This window comes from Schistocerca americana, chromosome 2, assembly GCF_021461395.2.
Source record: "Schistocerca americana isolate TAMUIC-IGC-003095 chromosome 2, iqSchAmer2.1, whole genome shotgun sequence".
NCBI classification, from domain to species: domain Eukaryota; kingdom Metazoa; phylum Arthropoda; class Insecta; order Orthoptera; family Acrididae; genus Schistocerca; species Schistocerca americana.
In genome coordinates, this window is record NC_060120.1 from 68147290 (window position 1) to 68171848 (window position 24559).

At 38.5% G+C, this 24559-nt stretch overlaps 1 protein-coding gene across 1 annotated transcript in view; it reads right to left on the minus strand.

Annotated features, from left to right (window-relative positions):
- Positions 1-334: 334 nt before the first annotated feature.
- LOC124595543 (protein crossbronx homolog) overlaps positions 335-24559 on the minus strand; it is a 46468-nt gene continuing 22243 nt past the window's right edge. The window contains exons 5-7 of the mRNA XM_047134322.1: positions 12376-12563; positions 2981-3149; positions 335-1959 (exon numbers count right to left, since the gene is read on the minus strand). Coding sequence (XP_046990278.1) covers positions 1876-1959; positions 2981-3149; positions 12376-12563 — 441 coding nt within the window. The 3' untranslated portion in view covers positions 335-1875. The remainder of the gene's footprint in view (positions 1960-2980; positions 3150-12375; positions 12564-24559) is intronic.

Here is a 24559-nt window from a genome sequence, read left to right on the forward strand (position 1 = left end):
CGTGAAAATCTGTGAAATTGTGTTATTTTAACTATAACATATTGACATACATACTTGTGCTGAATGTTTATTATTTTAATTTTGGCATTTTATGATTCAAGAATTTGATGTTTCTGACTTTTCCTTTATAGAAGCTGTTGATATATAATGATGTGGTTCATTTTCATGTGACATAGACAAACAGGCCAAATGGAGTAAAAATAAAATATTTATAATGGAGAGAATAGGAAGGAAGCATGAAACATCCAGCCTCAATAACACTAAGTTGTTCCTCTAATGTTTCACAGGAAACATGCAAGCATAGGGAGACAAAGGTACAGTGAAATCTGAACAATAATGGCAGCAATGTGCTGGATTTACTGTTCACTTATTTGCAATGTAGTACAATAATTGTTTTATCTCTTAGCTTAAAATGTCTAGGCAGCAGTCACAGAGTTAGACAAGATAGCAACTGAAAAGACATAGTTCTCAGTAAATTGTATTGTTTTGGGCATTCATGCCAAAACTGAGTTACAGTCCCCAATACTTAGATCACAAAGCTTTGTGATGATATCATAAAGTTTGATTTAAATTACAATGTTGCTTTGTACATGAAGCATTTAAAAGTACAAAGCAGGAACTTTGAAACTTCATTTCACACAACCAACATACTAGTACAATACAATCTTTTAGCAACTCATATATACTGTAGTTGCCATTTAATAAAATATACCGAGTTATCACTATAGGACATAGAAACACTGACACCAACAAAAATGAAATTTCTGATCAAATAAATAATGTATTTCGTGTATTTTGGTTAACAGTAATACTGATAACAGTTTCATTACTTCTGGAGTATTGCTTCAGAAGAAAACACAGTCTTCATTGTAATCTATGCAACTCCTCTGCACCAGATATTTTTGTACTAAATTATTGTATACCTTCTGTAAACTGACAAATACTATCCTTTTTCATTAATATTATTTCTACAAAACTTACGAATCACAAAAGTTGTTTAAATTCTGCTGTTCTTGACACTTCTATGAAGGACTGAAAATTTGGCATTTCTGATGTATCTTGGCTCCCTGAGCAATCAAGATTCGTCATCTAGTTCACAGCATCAAATACAGGGGCTTACTAAAAACAGATTTTCACAAATGTCAACTGGGGGATAAAGAACTTTCAACCATGGTGATGAAATGTCTTTACAACTCTCCACAGCAATTTATAGCACACAAAAGATTTCATTAACTGATATTATACAGAAAATGGTAACAGTGTGAACCTCAAATAATACATTATACACTGTACATTGTGCGTGTTAGTCACCAATGGTATTATCAACATCATAAAATACAAATTCTCATGGCTGAAGCACAGAGGTACACTCAAACTTAACTATAAACACGTAAGACACAACTATGGTTGATTAACTGTACAATGGAAGACCAACAAATGTTATTGCTTAGATCATACATCCCCTAACACACACAGCTTTGCACACACAAGAAGAATATTAACTATAAATAACAACATGTTATTTGTGTATCACTCGCAGGGTACATTAAAATGTAATGTTGTTTTAAAAGAATAACTTTACATTTGTTCAAAATTATGCTTCAGGAGACAGTCCATACCAGCACAAGAAAACCACAGAACTGGCATCAGACTGTATACATACCACCAATTGAATGTTTACCTTTCTTAATAAATGTACGAAAACTTTGTTTTTATAAAACCCCAAATTCCACAATACAAAAATTATTTTATCCTTATTACAATATAAATAATTTTTAAAACTGGTTAACAATTACAAGACATAACTTCCAAAAATCCTCACCTATAAAACATTTTAGATTCTGATTTTTCAGAAGTATCTATTTCATACAAATATCAAGAATCTGGCTTCGAAAAAGGCTGAAGCGAACCTGGCTGCACCCATGACAGTCCACCAGACCGATTCTCATTGTTATTCTCCTGTGGAAAATATTTTCATGATGTTATTTCAGTATGGGAACACTGAATAATTAAATGATTTGCATTTCAAAAAGACAAGTGGGTGGCAAAGTACAGTAAGTTAAAAATAAGTCCCTATGTGCTAACTGCAACACTTTTAACTTGTCTTATTTCTATGGAAGTTATGAGGAAAGAAAAAGAAACAGAATGAAGATGTACACCGTACAAGAGCACAAGACATTTTCAGTTACTCTTTCTGTTTGATATACTGTTTAGTTTACATTTAATATTAATTTTCATCCATATAACTCCAGTAAGCTCGCAACCAAATTACACGTCAGAACTTTTATGTAGTTCATTTGTTAAGAGAAACTGAAAACACCTGGGAAATGAGAATAAATACATAAAAGATCTTAAGAAGCACAGTGGAAGGAAAAGGCTACTTTGAATCCTGCATTTGATGCAAGAAAGCCAAATATCAATTTTTAATGTGAGTTATGATAAGTTCAGTCAATGAATGAAGATGTGACACAGCTTCTAAAAGCACTATGAATGAAACCTCAAGCTTTCAGAGATGTAAATTGTTGTTCACAGATAAAAGTGTAAAGAAAGTTATCAGATACAGCATTAAGACAGCAAAACAACATTAACAATGAAAACAGCAGCCCCCAATGTTCCACCCCTTTCTCTGTTCCAATTTAGGAAAAGAAACCTATCACTAGGAGAAGAAACCTACATAGTTCAAGTTCAGTGTTTGTGTGGCTAGCCTGTGGATGGCCAGAAAATGAGTCATAAGGTGTGTGAACAATATAAGTACGTGGCCAACCAATCACTGCTCATAATGGAGAGTATATTATAAAATCCAGGTATGGAGAACAGACTGCAAACTTCATTACACTCTCATCATGTTACTATTGTACTAACAATAAGTTAATTGAAGCTATTGAATGAAATATTCCGAGATTTTGAAAAAGAGGACCATTATTTTTGTTTCCTAACTAAACCATATGCTAAGTAAATCTAGAAAGTTTACTTAACTAACCTTCATTCTAATGATGGACTCTCGGACTGGTCCATGCACTTCATGATCATATGGCTCAAAGCAAATGTAATGCAAATCATCTGTCGGTGGTGGGTCATAAACATGTGCCTGGCTTTCTTTCACACATTCCTGAACTCTTTCTTGGAAAGCTGTTGGATTTTTTGAGTAACTGCCACAGAAGGAAAAAAAAGGATTATGTGTACACACTGATAAAAAGTTTAGTGGATTTCTTGCTGAACTGCAACATTTTTTCAGCTCTTTATTTTACATGCAGAAAAAAATTAAATTTCTCATTTAATATACTTTTTAAAGTGATATAGACTGCACATTACAAAATTATGTGTGCATCAGAATCAAACAAGAAGGAATTACAAGTGTCTTCAAAATACTGAGTACAAAATGTTATATGAGAACTTCAAGAAGAAAAAATTTGAAGCTTACATTAAATTTTCATTACTAATGGCTACTAGACAGCACAGTAGTCAGAAAATAGGTAGTAATTCATTTGCTTAAGGAAACTGTTTGGAATTACATTGACACTTGTTTGAAAAAATTTGAAGCTTACATTAAATTTTCATTACTAATGGCTACTAGACAACACAGTAGTCAGAAAATAGGTAGTAATTCATTTGCTTAAGGAAACTGTTTGGAATTACATTGACACTTGTTTGAAATTCCCATGTTTGTATGTAAACCGTTTGTTGAACACCATGACTTCACACTTTGTTTCAGGCTCTACTTTCACAGCTTTAGTTCAGACTTTACTCAACATTGTAACTGTTCCTTATTTCACATTCTATTTCCATCCCAGGGCACATTTTATTTCCCTGTGAAAATTCAAAATGCTTCCTGGTGCGCAAAAGGCACTTTGTTTTGTTTTACCTCACCTGTTGACTCGGGGCTGGGAATTATGTGTTACCCAGTCACCTGTTACGCGTCAGACGCGTGGGCCGGCTTTCAGGAGCATACAGGGAGGAAGAAGAAAAAGAGGAACCTCAAACTCCGAAGTGGAGGAAGGATAGGAGAAGGTGAATGAAGAAAGAAAAAAGGAACAGTGGAAAGTATTGTGATAATGACTACCGAAAATGCAGAATATGTTTCCAAAAACAGCCCACACATGTTCCCCAAGGGTGGGGAAAAAGAAAAGCAAAAGGATAGACATGCAGCATGGAAGGGAAAAGATGCTGAAAAGGCTGGGGCCTCACGGCAGCCAAGAACGAATCTGCCAAAGAGCGGCGAGCAAAAGGCATTTTGAAGATCTATGTGGATCTCTAATTAACTGGGGAAATCTGATGAGCAATTAAAGAGCTGAATGACACTTCATAAGCAATACTGTTTTGCAGTGTGCTAACCTTATATTTGGTATTTGTCTTTCAAAGTCTGTGTTCTACAGGTACATACTTAACATTGTTGAAGAACTCTGAAGCGGTATCTGGGGTGTGATTACCACTCTCAGTACTGAAGCTAAATGACAATATGAGAAACTATAAGAATAACAGCTGCACTAGTCAGTTCAAGATATGAATGCAATTGCTGTTAACTACACCGGTTACAGTGGCATATTTCACTATCATTTAAAATGTGAATGAAAAATATGTATCAGTAAACATATTTGGTGTCCAAGAATGATGACTATAGCAGATCCCACTTTATTATTAATTTCATGACAAAGTCCATACAAATATAGTGTGTCGATACAACTGATGTTATAATAATTTAGATTTAAGTATGAATGAAAATAAAGAAAAGCTATCAAGGACTCTGAGGGTTTGCAATTTTTGAGCATGAAGTCATATTAATGTATATGAGCTGTACTTAATTTTACCAAATAAAATGATGTAACATAAAAACACTGATTCTTATTTTGGAGCAGCCAGATACATATGCAGACCAGTGTGCTGCTTTAATTTTCTATGGTTTCTATACAGATCAACTGCATGACCCAGAAAATGAAGCCGTGTAAGTATTTGTGTGTGTTTTTGTTAGTTGGCTCTGGGGAAGGACATTGTCTGAAAGCTTAGCAATGATTTCAATCAAATCCATGTGCAACAGGCATATTGCTCACTCATAGATTATGTGGTCAACTCAAGTCCTTTCATTACTTGTATTTCATCCAGGATTGTCACATATTGCATAACAATTATGTAACTCTAACAAACAATGGAAAATCCAGGATGGATGTTACAATCATGTAACTCTATTTTTCTAAAAAATTAAAGTGAGGAAATGTATAAATTTTCTCAATTTTCAACTTAAATGCCATGTGGTAGAGACCCCATCTGAACGGACAGAAAGGAAGTTACAGGTATGACACTGGAGAGAACTGAACATAAATATTAAAAGAGACATAATTGTCAAAAACACTTGCAAAAGCCTGTAGTCCTCTGTAGCCCTCATAGTGCACAATATTATGTATGTGTGCTGGGTCCCTCAGTTTTGCTGCTATACAGGATGGGAGTAAGTGACGTTTAAACGCCCCTCAAATATATTACATTACTATTTGGTAAGGAAAGTTCTGGCAGAATGTAAATAATTTACTTCCTAATATAGGTCGTTGCTCATGGGAATATAACAGAGATCATTTTTTGTGTTCCGTACCTCAGTCGGTCTTTTGTCTGTCTGTCTGTCCCACAGTTAATAATCAGGAATGGGTGAATGAATCAAGTTGAAATTCATGTCACATACTAAGGTCTTTGGTTTGTTGGTAGAATAAAAAATTTAAGCTTCTAAGTCAGTACAATCAAAAGGTATGGCAATTTAAGTCATATACTTTGATACTCGCAAACTCACTCATTAAAAGCTGTAGGGAATGTCCTGTGACATATAATCATGAAATTTGGCACAAAGCAAGGTTTCACAGAAAAAATAAAGGGGAAAATTCAAAAAACTATTAAACTGTAATGATATAAAATGAAAAATATCTTTTTGCCACTAGAACTTGTCATTGTAGTCAACACATGTCAAAAGTGTAATAGAAAAATATTACTGCACGCAAACATAAAATATAAGTTGTAGTCATGTTTTACTAAGTAAATAAAAATATTTTATTAAATCTCTCTCTCTCTCTCTCTCTAAATACATAAACGGAAGCTCCCTGCTCACTTCTTTTTGTTTGTCCAAGACAGTCTCAGGAACTATTGTAGTGATTTTGTTATGCCCTTGGAATTCCCGGTATGTAACATTCTGTGTGCGAGTCCTACTTGCACTTGGCCAATTTTTTATGCTAGAAAGTATCCTACAAGACTCCTCCAGTGCCACAAAAAGTTTTACTTACATCCAGAAACAAGAATCCTCAAAAAGGCCAAAAGCTTTTGGTGGCCAGAGCGACTGGAGACAGTGGTCATGTGCGCATGAGGTGTGCTTGCTTGTGTAAAAGTGTGTGTGTTTTCCTTCATTTTCTGAAGAATGCTCTGGCCATAAGCTTGTCTTTTTGTTGTGCTTGTCTGCAACTCAATACATCATCTTCACAGAGAGTAGCAATCTATCCTTTTCATAATATTGTTGAAGACAAGCATTTACTGGATAATGTAACTGGGTGTAGGGCGTGGATGCAACGGAATGCATTGAACTAGTTTTCTGAACAAGCAACATTAAAATTGTGAGTCATTTATCACTACGAATAGATACTTCCAACAGACTGGGTTATTCAAGCCACAATATTACAAATATTAATAATGTCAAATACACAAAAAGATAAAAAACAGTTACAAGAACAAAATTAAAACTACTGACAGTATCATACATTAAAAAATAATTTCAAGTGAAACAGAAAGTTCTGTGGATTCCCAGCAAGGCAACAGAAAAGTATGTTAAAATTGCTGTATCACAAATTTATGGATTTGTGATAGCAACAATCCAATTACTCTAAATCTGCACTCAAATAAAGATGCAACAACTCAACTAAACGGACACTCTACATACCAAACTAAAAAGAAATTAAGATGCTGTCTGCAGCTCATGCAGTTTCATTTTGACACATATAATCTATTAGTACTATATACACAAAAGCTAACAGACGGATCATACACAGCAACACATATAATTCAGCAAAGTATAGTACGAAGCTGTGCACAGAGTTTTAATATCTCCATCAAATCCATGCTAGTTGTAACAATAAGATTGGCAACTGCAGTGAAACTTCAGTAATGTCACTGCCATCAAGAAGAAACACCAGTAGTTAGAAATAATTAAAGTTACAAATATAACCACAAATAATTTTGTGACAGAATTGTTGTATTACATGTTCTAGTGGACTTGTCACATTAATTCTCTGTTATAATTTGAGCTTTCATGGATATCCACCACTGTCATCAGGAAAAAAATGGCTGTTAATGAAGTGATATAATCATAAAGATATTAACATCTCAGTCATTAGGGTCTTTTTCCTCGTTCCATTCATGTACGGAGTGTGGGAAGAAGGACTGTTTAAATGCCTCCCTGTGCTCTTTAATTAATCTAATCTTATTCTCAAGCTACCTATGGCGGATATGCAGGGGGTTGCAGTACATTTTAGAGTCATCATCTAAAGCTGGTTCTTGAAACTTTGGAAGTACGCTTTCTCAGGAAAGTCTACATCTATCTTCAAGAGCCTTCCAGTACAGTTTCTTCAGCATCTCTGACACTCTCCCAAGGGTCAAACAAAACTGTGACCACTTGTGCTCCCCTTCTCCGTAAAAGTTCAATATCCCCATTAGTCCTCACACATTAGCAATATTCTACTATGGGTTGGAGGATTGATTTGTAAGCAATCTCCTATGTAGACGACTGCATTTCCCCCAGTATTCTACCAATTAACCAAAGTCTGCCACCCACAACAGAGCCTATGTGATCATTTTTCATAGCCCTATAATCCATACTAATGTTAAGTATGGGTTGACAAATTCCAACTGTGAAATCATTGATATTACAGTCATAGGATGCTACATTTTTTCGTTTTGTGAAGTGCACAATTTTACATTTCTGAACCTTTAAAGTGAGTTGCCAATCTTTGCACCATTCTGAAATCTTACCAAGATCTGCTTGAATAATTATGCAGCTTCTTTTAGATAGTACTTCATTATAGATAAATGCATCAGCTGCAAAAAGCCTGAGGTTACTACTAATATTGTCCGCAAGATCATTAATATACAACATGAACAGCAATCGCCCGAACATGCTTCCCTGAGGCACACCCAAAATTACTTCTACATGTGACTCTCCACCCAGGATAACTTGTTGCATCCTCCCTAGAAAAAAAATCCTCAATCCAGTTACAAATTTCACTTGATGTCTTATATGATTGTACTTTTGATAATAAGCATACATGCGGTACTGAGTCAAGTGCTTTCTGGAAATTGAGCATCTACTTGATTGCCTTGATCCAAAGCTTTCAGTATGCCATGTGAGAAAAGTGCAAGTTCAGTTTCACGTGAGTAATGTTTTCAGATGAATTCTGGTTGGCATGGAGGACATCACTCTGTTCAATATACCTCATTATGTTTGAGCTCAGAATGTGTTCTAAGATTCTACAACAAATGTCAAGGATATTGGACAGTAGTTTTCTACTACACTTCTTGTAGATGGGTGTGACCTGCAGTTTCTTCCAACAACTGGGCACAGTTTTTTGATTGAGGGATCTATGACAGATTATAGGGATTCCACTGGACCTGGGAATTTTGTTCAATTTTAATGATTTTGGTTGTGGCCAGTGACACTATGTTTATTTCACTCATCTTTTCAATAGTATGAGGATTAAATTGGGGCAATTCTCCTGGATTTCCTTTGTAAAGGAACATTTGAAAACAGAGTTAAGCTTTTCTACTTTTGCTGTCTCATCCACAAGTGACAGGACACTAACTTTGCTGCCACTAATTGCGTTTACATATGACAAGAATTTGTTAAAGATCATTTGACAATATTCTGTTCTGGTAGTCATGGATGGCTTCATTGCATTGCTCCCCTGACAGCCAAATGCACTTCATTCAGCATATATGTATCTATAGCCCTATGCTTTGTTTCACACCTATTGTGAAGTAGTGTCTGTTTCTTTGCAGTGATTGTACGCCGTGAATGGTCTCTCCCATTATGAACTGTTCTAATGAGTACATAACTATCCATTGCATGGTCAACTATTCTTTTAACCTTGAGCATTCCTCTATGTGCTCCTGTACTGTGCTAAAAGTTTTAAGTTTCTCATGGAGATATGACACTACTGATTTTATCTAGTTTACTGAATGCAGAAATCTTTCTAATTTTTTTTTACTTTCCTTTGTACCTGGGTAATTATTGTTGCTACATCTGTGTTATAGTGACCTATACCTGCTTCAATGTGGACATACCCAAAGAGGTTAGGTCTATTTGTTGCCATTATTTCCATCAAGAGTGGGGTTCCCACCTATATGTTCTAGGTAGTTTTCAGAGAAGGCATTTAGTAATGGTTCACAGGGCAATTTGTCACACCCATTCCCACAAAATCGTAATTTTTCAACAGATTATTGGATGAAAGTCTCCCCAATATTACTGTATGATTGGGGAGCTTATGTACATGCAAACTAATGTTTCCTCTAAAGTTTTTGGTTACATCAGGAGGTGAATATGGTGATCAGTACAAGGATTCAATTACTATTTGATGCCCATCCCTTATAATGAGTCTTGCCCAAACAATCTTGCATGCAGCTTCAATTTCTATCCTGGGGAGCTTGAGTTTCTTGTCTATTGGGACAAATACACCACCTCCATTTCCCACTAGCCTATTCTTTTAATATATGGTTAAATTTTCCTCAAAAATCTCATTGTTATCAGCTTCAGGTTTTAACCAGCTTTCTGTACCTAGTATTATGTGAGATTCAACACTTTCCAGGAGCGCTTTGAACTCTGACACTCCACTGCAAATGCTTCAGCAGTGTACAACTAGGATTATAATACTCTCCTCACCAGTGGCGGCATTCCTTTGGCTCTTACACAAATATTTTCAGGTCTCCTACAGTTGTATTATCTGGACTGGATGGAGTAAAAAATAAATAAATAAAATAAAATAAAAACAACCTTGTGTGCATCCCACACATAATCAGCTACCTGGGTAGCAGCCTCTGACGTGCAGTGCACACCTGACCGATTTAGGGGGACCCTACAGTTCTCAACTCTAAGGCGCAAGTTCGGGAAGTTGCAGCCTAGCTTTTCACAGACCCCCCCCCCCCCCCATGTCTCTGTTTCAATCTATCCACTCAGCTGAGAACCAGGGGGCCACGATCAATTCTGGGGACAGTACTGCAAACTGTGAGGTTCATTGAAACTCTGTGTGCAACGCTCATCTTCTCAACCTTCTGTGCTGGGCGATGGAATGATCCAAGCATGACCTAGGAGGCTAAATGACAGGCAACATTTGTTCCAACATGCACCACAATCTGCAGTTGGTTGCACCCTCCCTCAATGGCTGCCAGAATAGCATCTTCAAATAAGGACCCCAGCTTACACACTGGTGTTCCTGTCGCCTCTGCTGAAACCACAGCAAATTCACGCCTTTGGTGCATGCATGGGATACAGGTCACGTGTGTGGACGCTGGAGTGTTCTGCGGTGCGGAACACAGTTACCTCTCTCTCTTGTAATCCAGACCTTGAGCAGAACAGACTTCTTTTTGAAAGGCAGAGCCTCTGGCTGTGCTTTTCACGACCGGCCACCAACATAAGTTAACACGAACTGCTTCCCTTTCCATTGCCCATTTCAATTAATTGTTTGTCCTCCTAGACTGGCCTAAACCTGGTAACTTCCAACCCTAACTGTGCCCCTTGTATGCCATACTCTGAAATATATTCTCTGTATTGTACCTAATTTCCAGTTCTGTCATTTAACGGCGGCCCTGCATGCCCACTCTCAAGTCCTGACCTCCTGCATGTTGTCGTCATGAGGCATATGTAACAACCTTCTCCCCCCCCCCCCCCCCCCCTTTCCCTGACCATATACAGTACACGACTCTCGGGAGCTCTCTGGCATCTGATTTGCTGCAGCTACCAATCGTTTGACAGTAGTCAGGGCGATTTCCAGCTGCATAAGAACGTCAATTAACACATCCCATGTGTGAGATTTGCATTCACGGTGGAGGGCTGCACTGTAGATGGTGCAGTTTTTTTATAAAACAATAAAAAATAACTGTAAACTAAGCTTGCTGATTTCCCATTTAATCTGCTGAGGTCAAAATATTAATAATTCTCTTTAAAAACTGAAGGTATTAGTACACAAAATGAGAGGCAGAACAGTTATTTCCGTACTCTACAATCAAAGGTAAGAATCATATTTGCCTTACACTGCCAGTTCATTCTAGTAGGCATAATCAGATTATTTCCTTTGTTTTTGTATTGCAAGATGCATGGTTATTATAAAAACATTAAGCTACCAGTAATCCAGAAAATATTTTCAGGATAGGCTTGATTCACTTTGGCAGTCAGAAATCAAGTTGCTCCAACATTTTTCACATCTCTGAAAAGTCCAAATAGTGAACTTATTGATGTAATGAATACTTCCTACAGTGTGAGGAGGCCTGTTTATCGTCCCTATCCATTATCCAAACAGTACTTCCAAAAAATCTGTACACAGTTTTTCCCTCAATTTCTGAGTAGTAGTATGTGACTACTTCTAACAGGATCTTCCCAATTATGGGAGTACCTCTAGTTCAACATGCTGAATACATTATTTATTAAATTAATTAAGCTCTATAAGTAGGCATTTTTGAGTTACACTAGGTTTATTAACATTGTGCTACACATTTTGAAATATTAACTGTCACTATCAGGGAGTTCTGCTCTACATTTGAGGCAGTATCTGTTTAATGCTATGGCAGCATTTTCTTCCAGTGTTTATCTTCTACACTGTTGGAACCTGCAACATTGGTTTATTTACATTCCAGTCAGATAGATTCTGAGTTGGAACAGTCACTCATTTTGCAAATGCATTTTTGTGGACAGAAAAATTAGAGACAAATCATTGCATTACTGGCATCAATTTTGTTGTTATATGACAGACACTGTGGTGAAGTTTCATGTCTTTGGAAAGTTATGGTTAACTAAACCTTCACTTCTATATCCAGCATTACTGCAAAACAGTAGAGTACAATATGTATTCATTAATGTTTCATACTAATTTATCTGAAGAAATAAAAAGATTATCAAAAAATCATTTGGTACTGGATAAACAAGTTTCGAATTACAGATGAGCAAGGAACTGCACAATACCCGTAATAATTTTATAGCAATACTGACGTAGTTTCCCAGTTGCATCACACCTCACAAGGCCAGACAACCAAAAGTTGCTTAAGAATCCAGAGTACACAACCATGGCAGAGGGCTACTATACAATATGTTTAATCATTCAATCATAGTAAAAAAAGAGAGGTTACCCAACTTCACTGCTAAAAAGAACTTACAGTTCAGATGCTTCTACATTTAATGGTATTTTACTTTCCACCTTGTAGAAAGCTCGCCAGGTGTGCTGAAGTACCTGCCATATGTGATTTACATTTTTACACCATTCTGTGAATCCACTTCTGATGTCTATTTCACCTGTTTCATTGCTGATCATTGGATGGAATATCTTGGACTGGAACACAATTCTCTGAAAGGTAAACCAAATATAATTTTTTAGAGGGTGTATAATATCCAGTGGATCTTTTTCTATAAACAAAAAATAAAAAGAGAAGTTAATTTTAAAATTGATAGCAACTGCACTGTAACATTTCCGTGCAGATCAGCAAATGCAGCTACCATAATCAAAATCCATCTCCTTTTCCTGTCAATTTGACACTACGTCACTAGATGAAAAGTCACGCTATTCTACACAAAGCAACTCAAAAGGTGAGCAACAGGATATAAAAGTACCTGCTTTGAAATGGATACCACCAAAAGAATGAATCTTACAAATTTTGTACTGTTACCTGTTTTAACCTGAAAAATTCAGTTACTACGTGCTTATAAAAATCAATTATTTGGAAAATGTGTCATGTATGCAACTAAGCACATTTATCCTTTTTCAAATGTCAGGTTAAACATGACAGCAAAAAAATTATACACCTACTTACATACTTGTCAACAGCAATTATTTGCACACAGAGTCTCAAAGACTGCACCACAATACTTGGTCCACAGAAAACTAGAATATGATGGTAACTTCCCAGCTTGATTCAGGGATCTTATCTTTCCTCTGTATTTAACACATTTGTTGAAATTTGGTGATATAAAAGTGGGATGAAATTTGACAAGAAATATTTTGTGATAGACTGTTAAGCAATTCAAGTAGGAAGATGATGTCATACAATATCACCAGGCTTCATTTTGATAAGCAAAAAGAGAGGCGTTACTGAGGTAGTGACACAGCCATAGCCAGTTACAGTACATCCTTCCATCCTTAAAATTGGTTAAGAAAGGTCATTTCATTATCTGTACAATGCTATTTTGAATCTCCAGCCACATTCCCACCCCACAGACACATGATGCTCCCATTCATTACTGAGGCTGTAACATGAAAGTGGGAGTACATTATACCACAATTTGTCTCCTATGAGCTTTCTTGGCCACTATGTTGGATTTTTGTGAAATTAATGTACTTTTCATAGTTCATCCACAAAAATAAAAGAGTAACGGAAGTAGTCAAATAAAATCAGGCAATACTCAGGGAATTACATTCAAAAATATGACACTAGAAGAAGCAGATGAGTTTTGTTGTTGGGAAGCAAAGTAGCTGACAATGGCTGAAAAAGAGAGGATATAAAATGTAGATCGGCACTAAAAAGGAGAGTTTTCCTGAAAAAGACAAATTTATTAATATCAAATACAAATAATGTGTGTACTTTTTGAAGATATTTGTCTGTAATGTAACTTTGTACAGATGTGAAATATCCGTGCTAAACAATTCAGTCAAGATGAGAATACAAAATTATGAAGTGTGACGCTAGAAAAGAATGCTAAAGATTAGATGGGTAGACAGGGTAACTAATGAAAAGGTAATGAATCAAACTGGGAAAAAAGGAAATTTATGGTACAACTTAAGAAAAGATCGGTTCATGGGTCACATTCTGAGGCAGCTTGAGATTTGCCAATTTGATAATGGAGGGACCTGTGTGTGTGTGTGTGTGTGTGTGTGTGTGTGTATGTGTGTGTATGTGTGTGTGAGAGAGAGATAGAGAGAGAGAGAGAGAGAGAGAGAGAGAGAGAGAGAGAGAGAGAGAGAGTAAAATTTAAGGGGGGAAGGTGGGGGGGGGGGGGGAAGGGGGGGGGGGGAGGAGATCAAGACTTCAAGGCTTCACTAGAGTAAACAGGAGTAAAAGGATGTAGGTTGAAGTATTTGTGCAGAAACAAAATGGCCTGCATCAAACCAGTCTTTCAACTAAGGACCACAACATGATGAGGAGAAACAACTACTGAATTACCGGACTATAAGGCAACCCTGAATATAAGATGACCCCCCTTTTCTAAGAGGCTCCTTGAGAAAATTTTATCATTAACATATTCTGACTAATCAAAATTACAAGCCGTTTTATTTACGAGGGCATTTCAAAAAGTAAAGATACAATGGCTCACAGTCCTTAAATAGAACATTTATTTAGAAAACATCAGTTACATCTTGTTAACTGGATTATTTTTTATTTTTCGACACAATCACCCCCATTATCCAAACATCTATTAAGTTGGTGCACAAGCTTTTGTATCCCACAGTCATAGAAGGTTGCCGCCTGTTGTCGGAACCACATTTCAACTTCATCTTTGATCTCTTCATCGTCGTGGAATAATTTTACACCAAGATGTGACTTCAGGTAATGGAAGGCGGTGGGCGCAAGGTCCGGGCTGTATGATGGATGGTCCAATATATCACATTTGAACTGTTTAAGTAGTGCTTTGGTTACAAGCGCTGTGTGAGGCCGAGCGTTGTCATGAAGCAAGCGGACCCCACTTGTCAGCATTCACCTGCGTTTGTTTCGAACTGCCCTTCAAAGACGTTTCAAAGTCTGGCAATATGCAGCAGCATTAATTGTCGTTCCAGGAGGCATAAATTCCAACAGAAGAATGCCTTGTCTGTCCCAAAAAACAGAAGCCATGATTTTCTTCACTGAAATCGACATTTTGGATTTCTTGGCTTTTGGTGAATTCGAATGGCGCCATTGCATTGATTGTTGCTTGGATTCAGGTGTATGGTGATAAACCCACGTCTCGTCACCTGTCACAATGTGATCAAGGAACTCATCACCTGCCGCAGCATAGCGTGTGAGGAAGTCAAGTGCAAAGCCCATCCTTTCCTTTTTGTGTTCTTCCGTTAACAGTTTTGGAACCCAGCGCACACACAATTTCCTGTACCCTAACTTGACAGTCACAACGTCATAAAGTGTTGTCATTGACACATCCGGTATGATCTGATGCAATTCTTTCAATGTGAGATGTCTATTCGCATGAATTGCTTCCTCCGTTCTCCCAAGAAGGGCATCAGAGATCACAGATGGCCGACCTGTTCTTTGTTCGTCATGAAAATCGGTCCTACCTTCAGAGAAATGACGACACCATTTCATTACATTTTGTCGATTGATAATGTTCCCATAAACAGAAACAATTTCTTTGTGAATATCCACTGGTCGCTGACATTTTGCATGAAGAAAACGTATGACGGAGCGCACTTCGCATTTGACGGGATTCTGAATTGGCGCAGCCATTTTAAACATGACCTACTCCAAGCAGAAGCAACGTTCAACTGCCGAACGACCGCGAGGAGAAAGCTAACGGTTCAAGGTTAACACCAGTGATGCCAACTAGCTCGCCAAAACCCTTCTGTTCCTCTGGCATACGGTGTATCTTTACTTTCCGAAATACCCTCGTATATAAAGTATCTCACCACAATCACCGGAATCATTATCTGGGATGATAATTTCGCCAAACCAATGAGAGGTGAGAAAATAGGCAATGTATTTCCATATACAAGCATCAATTAAATTTATAACATTGGTTGTCACAAATGTTTGGCTGTTTCTTGTTTTTTTGCAAATACATAGTCAATTTTGCATTTATATTGACATGAATTGGTGACAAAATTTCTTTGTCTCTTGCTTCCAAACATGTTGTCTACCCCATGTTCTCTCATTAGTTGCAGAGAACCAGCAGCTGAACATTCCTTTTCGTTTCCATCATACACTATATGATCAAAAGTATCTGGACATCCCCAAAAACATACATTTTTCATATTAGGTGGATTGTGCGGCCACCTGCTGCCAGGTACTACATATCAGCAACCTCAGTAGTCATTAGACATTGTGTGAGAGCAGAATGGGACACTCCGTAGAACTCACCGACTTTGAACGTGGTCAGGTGATTGGATGTCACTTGTGTCATACATCTGTACGCGAGATTTCCACACTCCTAAACATCCCTAGGTCCACAGTTTTCAATGTGACAGTGAAGTGGAAACATGAAGGGACATGTACAGCACAATAGCGTACAGGCCGACCTCGTCTGTTGACTGACAGACTACTGACAGTTGAAGAGGGTCGTAATGTGTACTAGGCAGACATCTATCCAGACCATCACACGGGAATTCCAAACTGCAGCAGGATCCACAGGAATTACTACGACAGTTAGGCGGAAAGTGAGAAAACTTCGATTTCATGGTCGAGTGGCTGCTCATAAGCCACACATCATGCCGATAAATGCCAAATGACGCCTCGTTTGGTGTAAGGAATGTAAATGTTGGACGATTGAACAGCGGAAAAACGTTATGTGGAGTGATGAGTTATAGTATACAATGTGGCGATCTGATGGCAGGGTGTGGGTACGACGAACACCCAGTGAACGTCATCTACCAGCGTGTGTAGTGCCAACAGTAAAATTTGGAGTTGGTGGTGTTATGGTGTGGTCATGTTTTTCATGGAGGAGGCTTGCACCCCTTGTTGTTTTGCATGACACTATCACAGCACATGCCTGCATTGATGTCTTAAGCAACTTCTTGCTTCCCATTGTTGAAGAGCAATTGGGGATGGCAATAACATCTTTCAACACAATCGAGCACCTATTCATAACGCACGGCCTGTGGTGGAGTGGTTACATGACAATATCCCTGTAATGGACTGGCCTGCACAGAGTCCAGACCTGAATCCTATAGAATACCTTTGGGATGTTTTGGAACGCCGAATTCTTGCCAGGGCTCACTGACCGACATCGATACCTCTCCTCAGTGCAGCACTCCGTGAAGAATGGGCTCCCATTCCCCATGAAACCTTCCAGCACCTGACTGAACATAAGCCTGCGAGAGTGGAAGCTGTCATCAAGGCTAAGGGTGGGCGAACACCATATTGAATTCCAGCATTACCGATGGAGGGCGCCACAAACTTGTAAGTCATTTTCAGCCAGGTGTCTGGATACTTTTGATCACATAGTGTACTACGGGGCGAGTGTTTGACAATATTGCTGCACAAAACATGTAAGTACACTGCGGACCCCTAGCTGGACTTTTACAATCTCCTGCAGAAATGTATACTACTCTTGAGTATTATTCAATTTTAAAGTCAATTCCGTTACAACTAGAAACAGATTCAGGCAAACTGCAGTTTAAACATGGTAAATGTTCATAAAAAGCTAAGGTATTTGGAACGCATTCATGTGTTTGGCAGCATGACAAAATTTTTCCAACCCTCTTGAATTCTTTAAAATAAACCTGCATGTGACACCAGCTGCCAAAGCTTTGGCTATAAACATAAGATGACCGTTGCAGTAATCTATTACATAACATACAAATGTTGGCCTCAGCAGCAATAGTTTAATCTTTGACTGTATTACAACCCTGTATTTTCTGAAGACCAAGTTGTGGGGGAAAAAACTCACATTATAATCATATATAAAAACAAAGATGAGGTGACTTACCGAACAAAAGCGCTGGCAGGTCGATAGACACACAAACAAACACAAACATACACACAAAATTCAAGCTTTCGCAACAAACTGTTGCCTCATCAGGAAAGAGGGAAGGAGAGGGGAAGACGAAAGGAAGTGGGTTTTAAAGGAGAGGGTAAGGAGTCATTCCAATCCCGGGAGCGGAAAGACTTACTGTCTGCTTGTGTCTGTATGTGTGGATGGATATGTGCGAGTGTATACCTGTCCTTTTTTCCCCCTAAGGTAAGTCTTTCCGCTCCCGGGATTGGAATGACTCCTTACCCTCTCCTTTAAAACCCACTTCCTTTCGTCTTCCCCTCTCCTTCCCTCTTTCCTGATGAGGCAACAGTTTGTTGCGAAAGCTTGAATTTTGTGTGTATGTTTGTGTTTGTTTGTGTGGCTATCGACCTGCCAGCGCTTTTGTTCGGTAAGTCACCTCATCTTTGTTTTTATATATAATTTTTCCCACGTGGAATGTTTCCTTCCATTATATTCACATTATAATCAGATAAATATGGTAAATAGCAACGGCAGTCTTCTACTTAGACATGACAATGTAGAAATGGAAAAGTTAAAAGCAACAACAAAAGCCGTAAAAGTGTTTTAAAAATTTAATCTGAAGTACTAATCTAACAGTATTCTTTCAGTATTGAATACAATCAAACAATCCAATGGAGACTTAGTTCAAATTCAAGAAATGTGCTGTATACGTTGTACATCTGGGATCTTCAATATTGTGAGTCTGCTGCTGTTGTTGCTGACTGAAATTATGTTAGCACACCATGTTTAAGTTTAGCTGTCAATAAAGATTTCGTTTTATGAGAGATTCTCATAGTGAGTCTGCTGCTGTTGTTGCTGACTGAAATTATGTTAGCACACCATGTTTAAATTTAGCTGTCAATAAAGATTTCGTTTTATGAGAGATTCTCATAGTAGAACTCCACATTTTTGTGAATGACAATGTCGCTTCCCTGCTAAACGTAGTAAAAGAGGAGTCCTCACTCAAACAACACTTTGCAGCTGATCTGGAAATCTGACAATATAAGCATAGTTGACATATTTGGCTTCTTGTGCTGTGGTCAAAGTCCTGGAGTTTGTCTCCAACTGGAGGACAACTCATTCAACAACACCCCCTGGATGTTCATTTCTATTCTTCTGTCAAACCCTGCCCTTTCTTTCCTTGCATTTTTAAGTAATGTTCTTAACTACCATATTTACCCATGTACAAGAAGACCCCCTCTTTTTAAGAGGCTCCTTGTGAAAATTTTGTTTTTAACATAATCTGACTAATCAGACCTATGAACTTCTTTATGAACATAAAGTACCCGCCCAAAAAAGTTACCATTATACCTACTCTGAACTTTAATAGTCTACATTTTGATAATACAAGAAGAAATAAAATAAACAAAGAGAAATGGTTTACCTTAAATTTATTTTCATTTCCTTAGTTGCTTACAATCAGCATGGTGTCACTCTTTTTAACCTTTGTCAACATCATCATCATTGTCTTCATCATCATCATTGTTGCTGTCATGATCACCACTTCATCTTCATTTGTAAGTCTTCAGCATTTCTTCCTTCTTGCTTCTTGACTCTCCTCCCACAGCACATCATCTTCTGACCCATCCATTGCATTAGATACACAGCACTTTTTTTAATCCCTTCATAATAGATTAACTTGAGATTCTGCCTAGGGAGTAAGGAACCTCTGGCCTAGCCTGGATACTGCAGGTGTCTTTTGTCTTTAATCCCCCCCCCCTGGTGTGAGGCCATGGTCTTTTTGAAGAAGCCACTCACTGTAAAGCTGTTGCAAGTGAACCTTAAAAGAGTTATTTACAACAACATCCATTACTTGAAGTTGTGAGGTCATGCCACTAGGAATTATTATGTCTGTGTCGTTCTTTGCTATCAGTTCCTTAACTTCCGAGGAAGGTATTGCCTAAAAGAGACCAGCATCAGCATTTTCTTCCCATTAAGCAAAATGCCTGGTATTCTGTTCCAAACAACCTCCAACAGCTCTAGCATCAGGTCATTTGTCATCCATCCCTTTTCTTGACATCTTAAGATAAGACCTGCAAGTAATTTTTCTTTCAGTATCATTTTCCTGTGAAGATTCACATACAGGGAAAGCTTCCTTCCATCTGCTACCGTACCCAGCATTACTGTTATGTTGGCCTTTCCACTGACAGAACTCCTTATAGGTACACCTTTAATGCCATTCATATTGACAGTAACATCTGACGGGACATCAAAATAAAGGGGCATCATATCAGCATTACCCTTATGGTCTGGCAAATAATCATGCCATTTTCTAAGACTGATTATGAAACAAGGAAAAATATTCAGTTACTGTGTGGGCTGGGTTCTCTGCGAAAGATAGGGGATGTGGATAGCACCAGACACGAGACCATGTGAGGAACGCAAGTCTTTAATTATTCCGTCCTGCTAGTTCAGTTGGTTAATTCCATTTTCTTCTTCACATATTATTTGGCACTGTAGTGGCCAGCAAGTTAACGGCCGGAGGTGCAGATAAGTACGCTGCTTACACAGTGAAGCAGTGACATGGTGCACCGGCTCAGCAATGGTGCAAAAATCACACGTGGTTAGGCTGTCATACAGAACAGGCAGCGGATGATGTCGGCCAGCATAGTCGGAGGTCACAGTACTGCCCAAAATCTGATTCTGAACTGCTGGATGGACCTTGGCGATGGTGAGTGACCCTGAGGAGGTGGCGGCTGGAGAACTGTTGGCTGCCCAGGCTTGGCAGGTAGGCAGGCAGACATATCTCCTTTGCAGCCCAGTGGCAGCAGAGTTACAGTGCTGGCACAGAGAAACATAGACTGGGCATCACTCACTGTCCAACTGGCTGAACACACAAATGGTCTGGTACGGCCGTGGTTAAACACTGTCTCCATCCACTGACAACTGTGGAAGGTGCAACATTTTGGTGTCACTCTGAACCATCTGAAACAGGACAATGGCTGGGGTCTGATGTAATTGGCAGCACATGTTATTGACACAAAAGTCAGTGGCTTCTCAAAGACTAGCCCCTGGGCTATGAGACCCAGAATTACGTCACAGACGTCTTGCTGCTGCTGAGGATTGCTGATCAAGCACGTGCGACGGCCAACTGCAACAATTGTCCACGGTTTGTGGTCTGATTTCGGGGCCCATGGTCTGATGACCAGCACCTACTGTTTGGCTGTGATGTCGAGATGCAAACCTGAGCTAAGACTTCTGCTCCACATTGTCCTATACTCCTATGCATTACACTTATATGACATTGATAGGCTTGTAGTTTGCCACCATATATCTTGGGAAGTCAGCAAGCTAGCACAGTTCTGTGTCACAATGTAAGCCCTGTCCTCTTATCACACTCAAGCACTAGCAAGTACATGCTTTGAATTTTGCAGTGCGTGCAGCTGTAAAATTATTTTTTATTTCCGGTACCTTCATACAAATAATTTCTAAAGAAGTCAGGAAGTCATTTGCATTTTTCTTGAATGTATTAACAACCTACAACTAATTGTAAAACTCTCCCTGTTTTAGTCACCTGAAAGTTTGATATGTAGAACTGTTTTTCTTTAATTTGTTCTTCACCTGACACCAACCATGAACATTCACTTCTGTGACTCCAAATGTTCTTTTTGCTGTGCAATTATTTGTGGCCTCTCCTTCATGAATCATCATTAACTTAAAACTTGTGTGGTACTGTCTGCATGAACCAGTTGGCAACTGCAAACTCTTAGATCCATGATTCTCAACTGAATCGGGGATGTAATTTGCATCATTATTGATTGCTACAATTTACAGTTCCTGCACACTGACAATCTTATCATACTGAATTACACCAAAGCGGTGTTCTCTAAGCTCCTTTAAGCTGAATTGGCAGAAATTGTCCAACTTTGGATTACACCGTTGCCTACTGTGAAACTCAACAGTGCTGTAGAGTGGTGGAAGCTTTAGGGGCTCCACATGTGAGTGTTGGAAATCCTGACATATTCAGAAATACACAGCCAAATATTTTTGACAAGCAAAAATGCAAATGTCATTGCCACTCATGAGCTATACTATTAGGTTCCTGCCTAAACACAACCTGCTTTTTACAATACTGTTTATATATTAGTTTCAGACATTAACTTCATTTATGTGATTATATTGCACGTAGCTGCTTCATAAATCAAAAACAAAGCAGTCACCAACCCAAAGGTTGTTTTGAACATCACAGTGCCTTATTAGGCATAGTCATGTTGAGGGTAGTATGCCACTGCCCTCCTCTAACCTTTGATAACTTACTTAGCCAGTTATAGGGGGACCTACAGTTTAGTGTTGATTACGAACCATGGTGCAACTCAGCATTTTTTATACCAATAAACATTGCCAGAGGTGAAGGAAGTGATAAGTGACATTTCAAATCTGTTTTTGCAACTACAAGAAAAAGTTTATTTTCTCACCAAACATCTACAGCTACATATATACTCCAGTAGCCACAAAGCGGTGAGTGGCGGGGGGCACAACTTGCACCAAAGTCATATTCCCCCCCCCCCCCCCCTGCTCGACTCGCGGGTCACGCGAGGAAAAAACGATTGTCTGAATGCCTCAGTATTAGCTCTAATTTCTCTTATCTTCGAATGGTGATCATTGAGCGATTTGAAAGTTGGTGGTAATAATATATGCTCTACATCCTCAGTGAAGATCAGATTTCGGAATTTAGTGAGCAGCCCCTTCCATTTAGTGCATCATCTATCTGCAAGTGTGTCCCACTTCAAACTTTCCTTGAGATTTGTAATGCTCTCGTGATGGCTAAATGTACCAGTCATGAATCTTGCCGCTCTTCTTTGGAGCTTCTCAATCTCTTGAATCAGACCCAACTGGTAAGGGTCCTATACAGACGAACAATACTCTAATACTGGATGAACTAATGTATTGTAAGCAATTTCCTTTGTTGAAGGACTGCATCGCTTCAGGATTCTACCAATAAACTGCAATCTAGAGTTTGCCTTGCCCGTTACTTGTGTAATCCGACCATTCCATTTGAGACCATTTCAAATAGTCACACCCAGATACTTCGCAGATGTTACTGCTTCCAAAGACTGGGCATTTATTTTTTACTCGTACATTAATGGGTATTTTCATCCTGTTATATGCAGTAGTTTACACTTACTAATATTGAGACATAACTGCCAGTCATTACACCATACATTTATTTTCTGCAAATCCCATTGATTTGTTCACAACTTTCGTGTGATATTATTTTCCTGTAGACTACATCATCATCCACAACCTGTCTAATGTAGCTGTCAATACGATCAATCAGACCATTTATGTAAATTGTAAAAAGCAGCGGACCTATTACGCTGCCCTGGGGCACACCTGAAGTTACACTTGTTTCTGTTGAAGTCAGCCCGTTCAGGGGGACATACTGCTCTCTGTCTGTTAGAAAACTTTCTATCCAACTGCATATGTCATCGGATAGACCGTAAGCATGCACTTTTTCGAGCAAGCGACAATGCGGAACTGACTCGAACGCCTTTCAAAATTCGAGAAATATGGCATCAACCTGGGAGCCGGTATCTAGAGCCTGTTGTATATCATGCACAAAGAGGGCCAGCTGTGTCTTGCATTACCACTGTTTCCTAAAACCGAGCTGGTTTCTGCAGATGAGCTTCTCAGAGTATAGAAACAAAATATGTTCCACGGTTCTACAACAAATTGATGTCAGTGAAATTGGCCGGTAATTATGTGCATCCAATTTTCTACCCTTTTTATAGATTGCTATGACCTGGGACTTCTTCCAGTCCCATGGAACTTTCCACTGTTCCAATGATCTCTGATAGATGATGGATAAGAATGGTGCTATATTTGTAGCATAGTCAACATATAATCTTATGGGGATACCGTTTGGGCCAGACGCCTTCCTGGCGTCTAAGGATCTTAACTGATTTACAATCCCAGACACACTAAACACTATGTCAGCCATCCTTGCATTTGTTCCATAATTGAAAGGGGAAATGGTGCTGCAGTATTCTACTGTACATGAGCTTTTGAAAGGTAGGTAGCATTTTATTGAAATAAAACATAATCCATTGTCTTGTATATTTTTCAGGTAGTCCATTAGCACTGTTGATTCTAGTCTATGCCAACACTGCTTTGTGGTGCTGCATTGTGTTGTGTTTTACATCAAGAAATTCAGAGTTCTGCAATGTCATGTGGGATTAGGGTGGAATCAACAGTGCCAAATGAAGGAATACCTCGAAAGCATGCAAGCAGATGGCATTTCCTGATGTGAATGAACATTGGACATAAAATACTGTACGTAAAATCAACATCTTTTGTAACGAACTATTTTTCAGTCTAGAAATCAAGTCACATTGTAAATATCTTTCATTACAGATCACTAAAGAAGATTTATTTCAATAAATTGAAACATGTTTACTTATATTCTCATAATTGGAAAGACAGATTTACTGGTTGCACACTTTTACTTGACTCCTGGGCAGAGGATGCTGGGAGTGGAACACTGCAATTGGCTCATTACACACTGTCTGCTGAGACAAGCCCCACTTCCTCCTCCCTGAGCAGCAAGCTTACAGCGTATAAAACAAACAAACATGTAATGGTTTAACAGCCTCTTCACTTATTTTTTTTAAACAGTGTTAACAACAACACTTTATTCACAATAGTTAGTTGCTGTTACAGAGTTAAGAT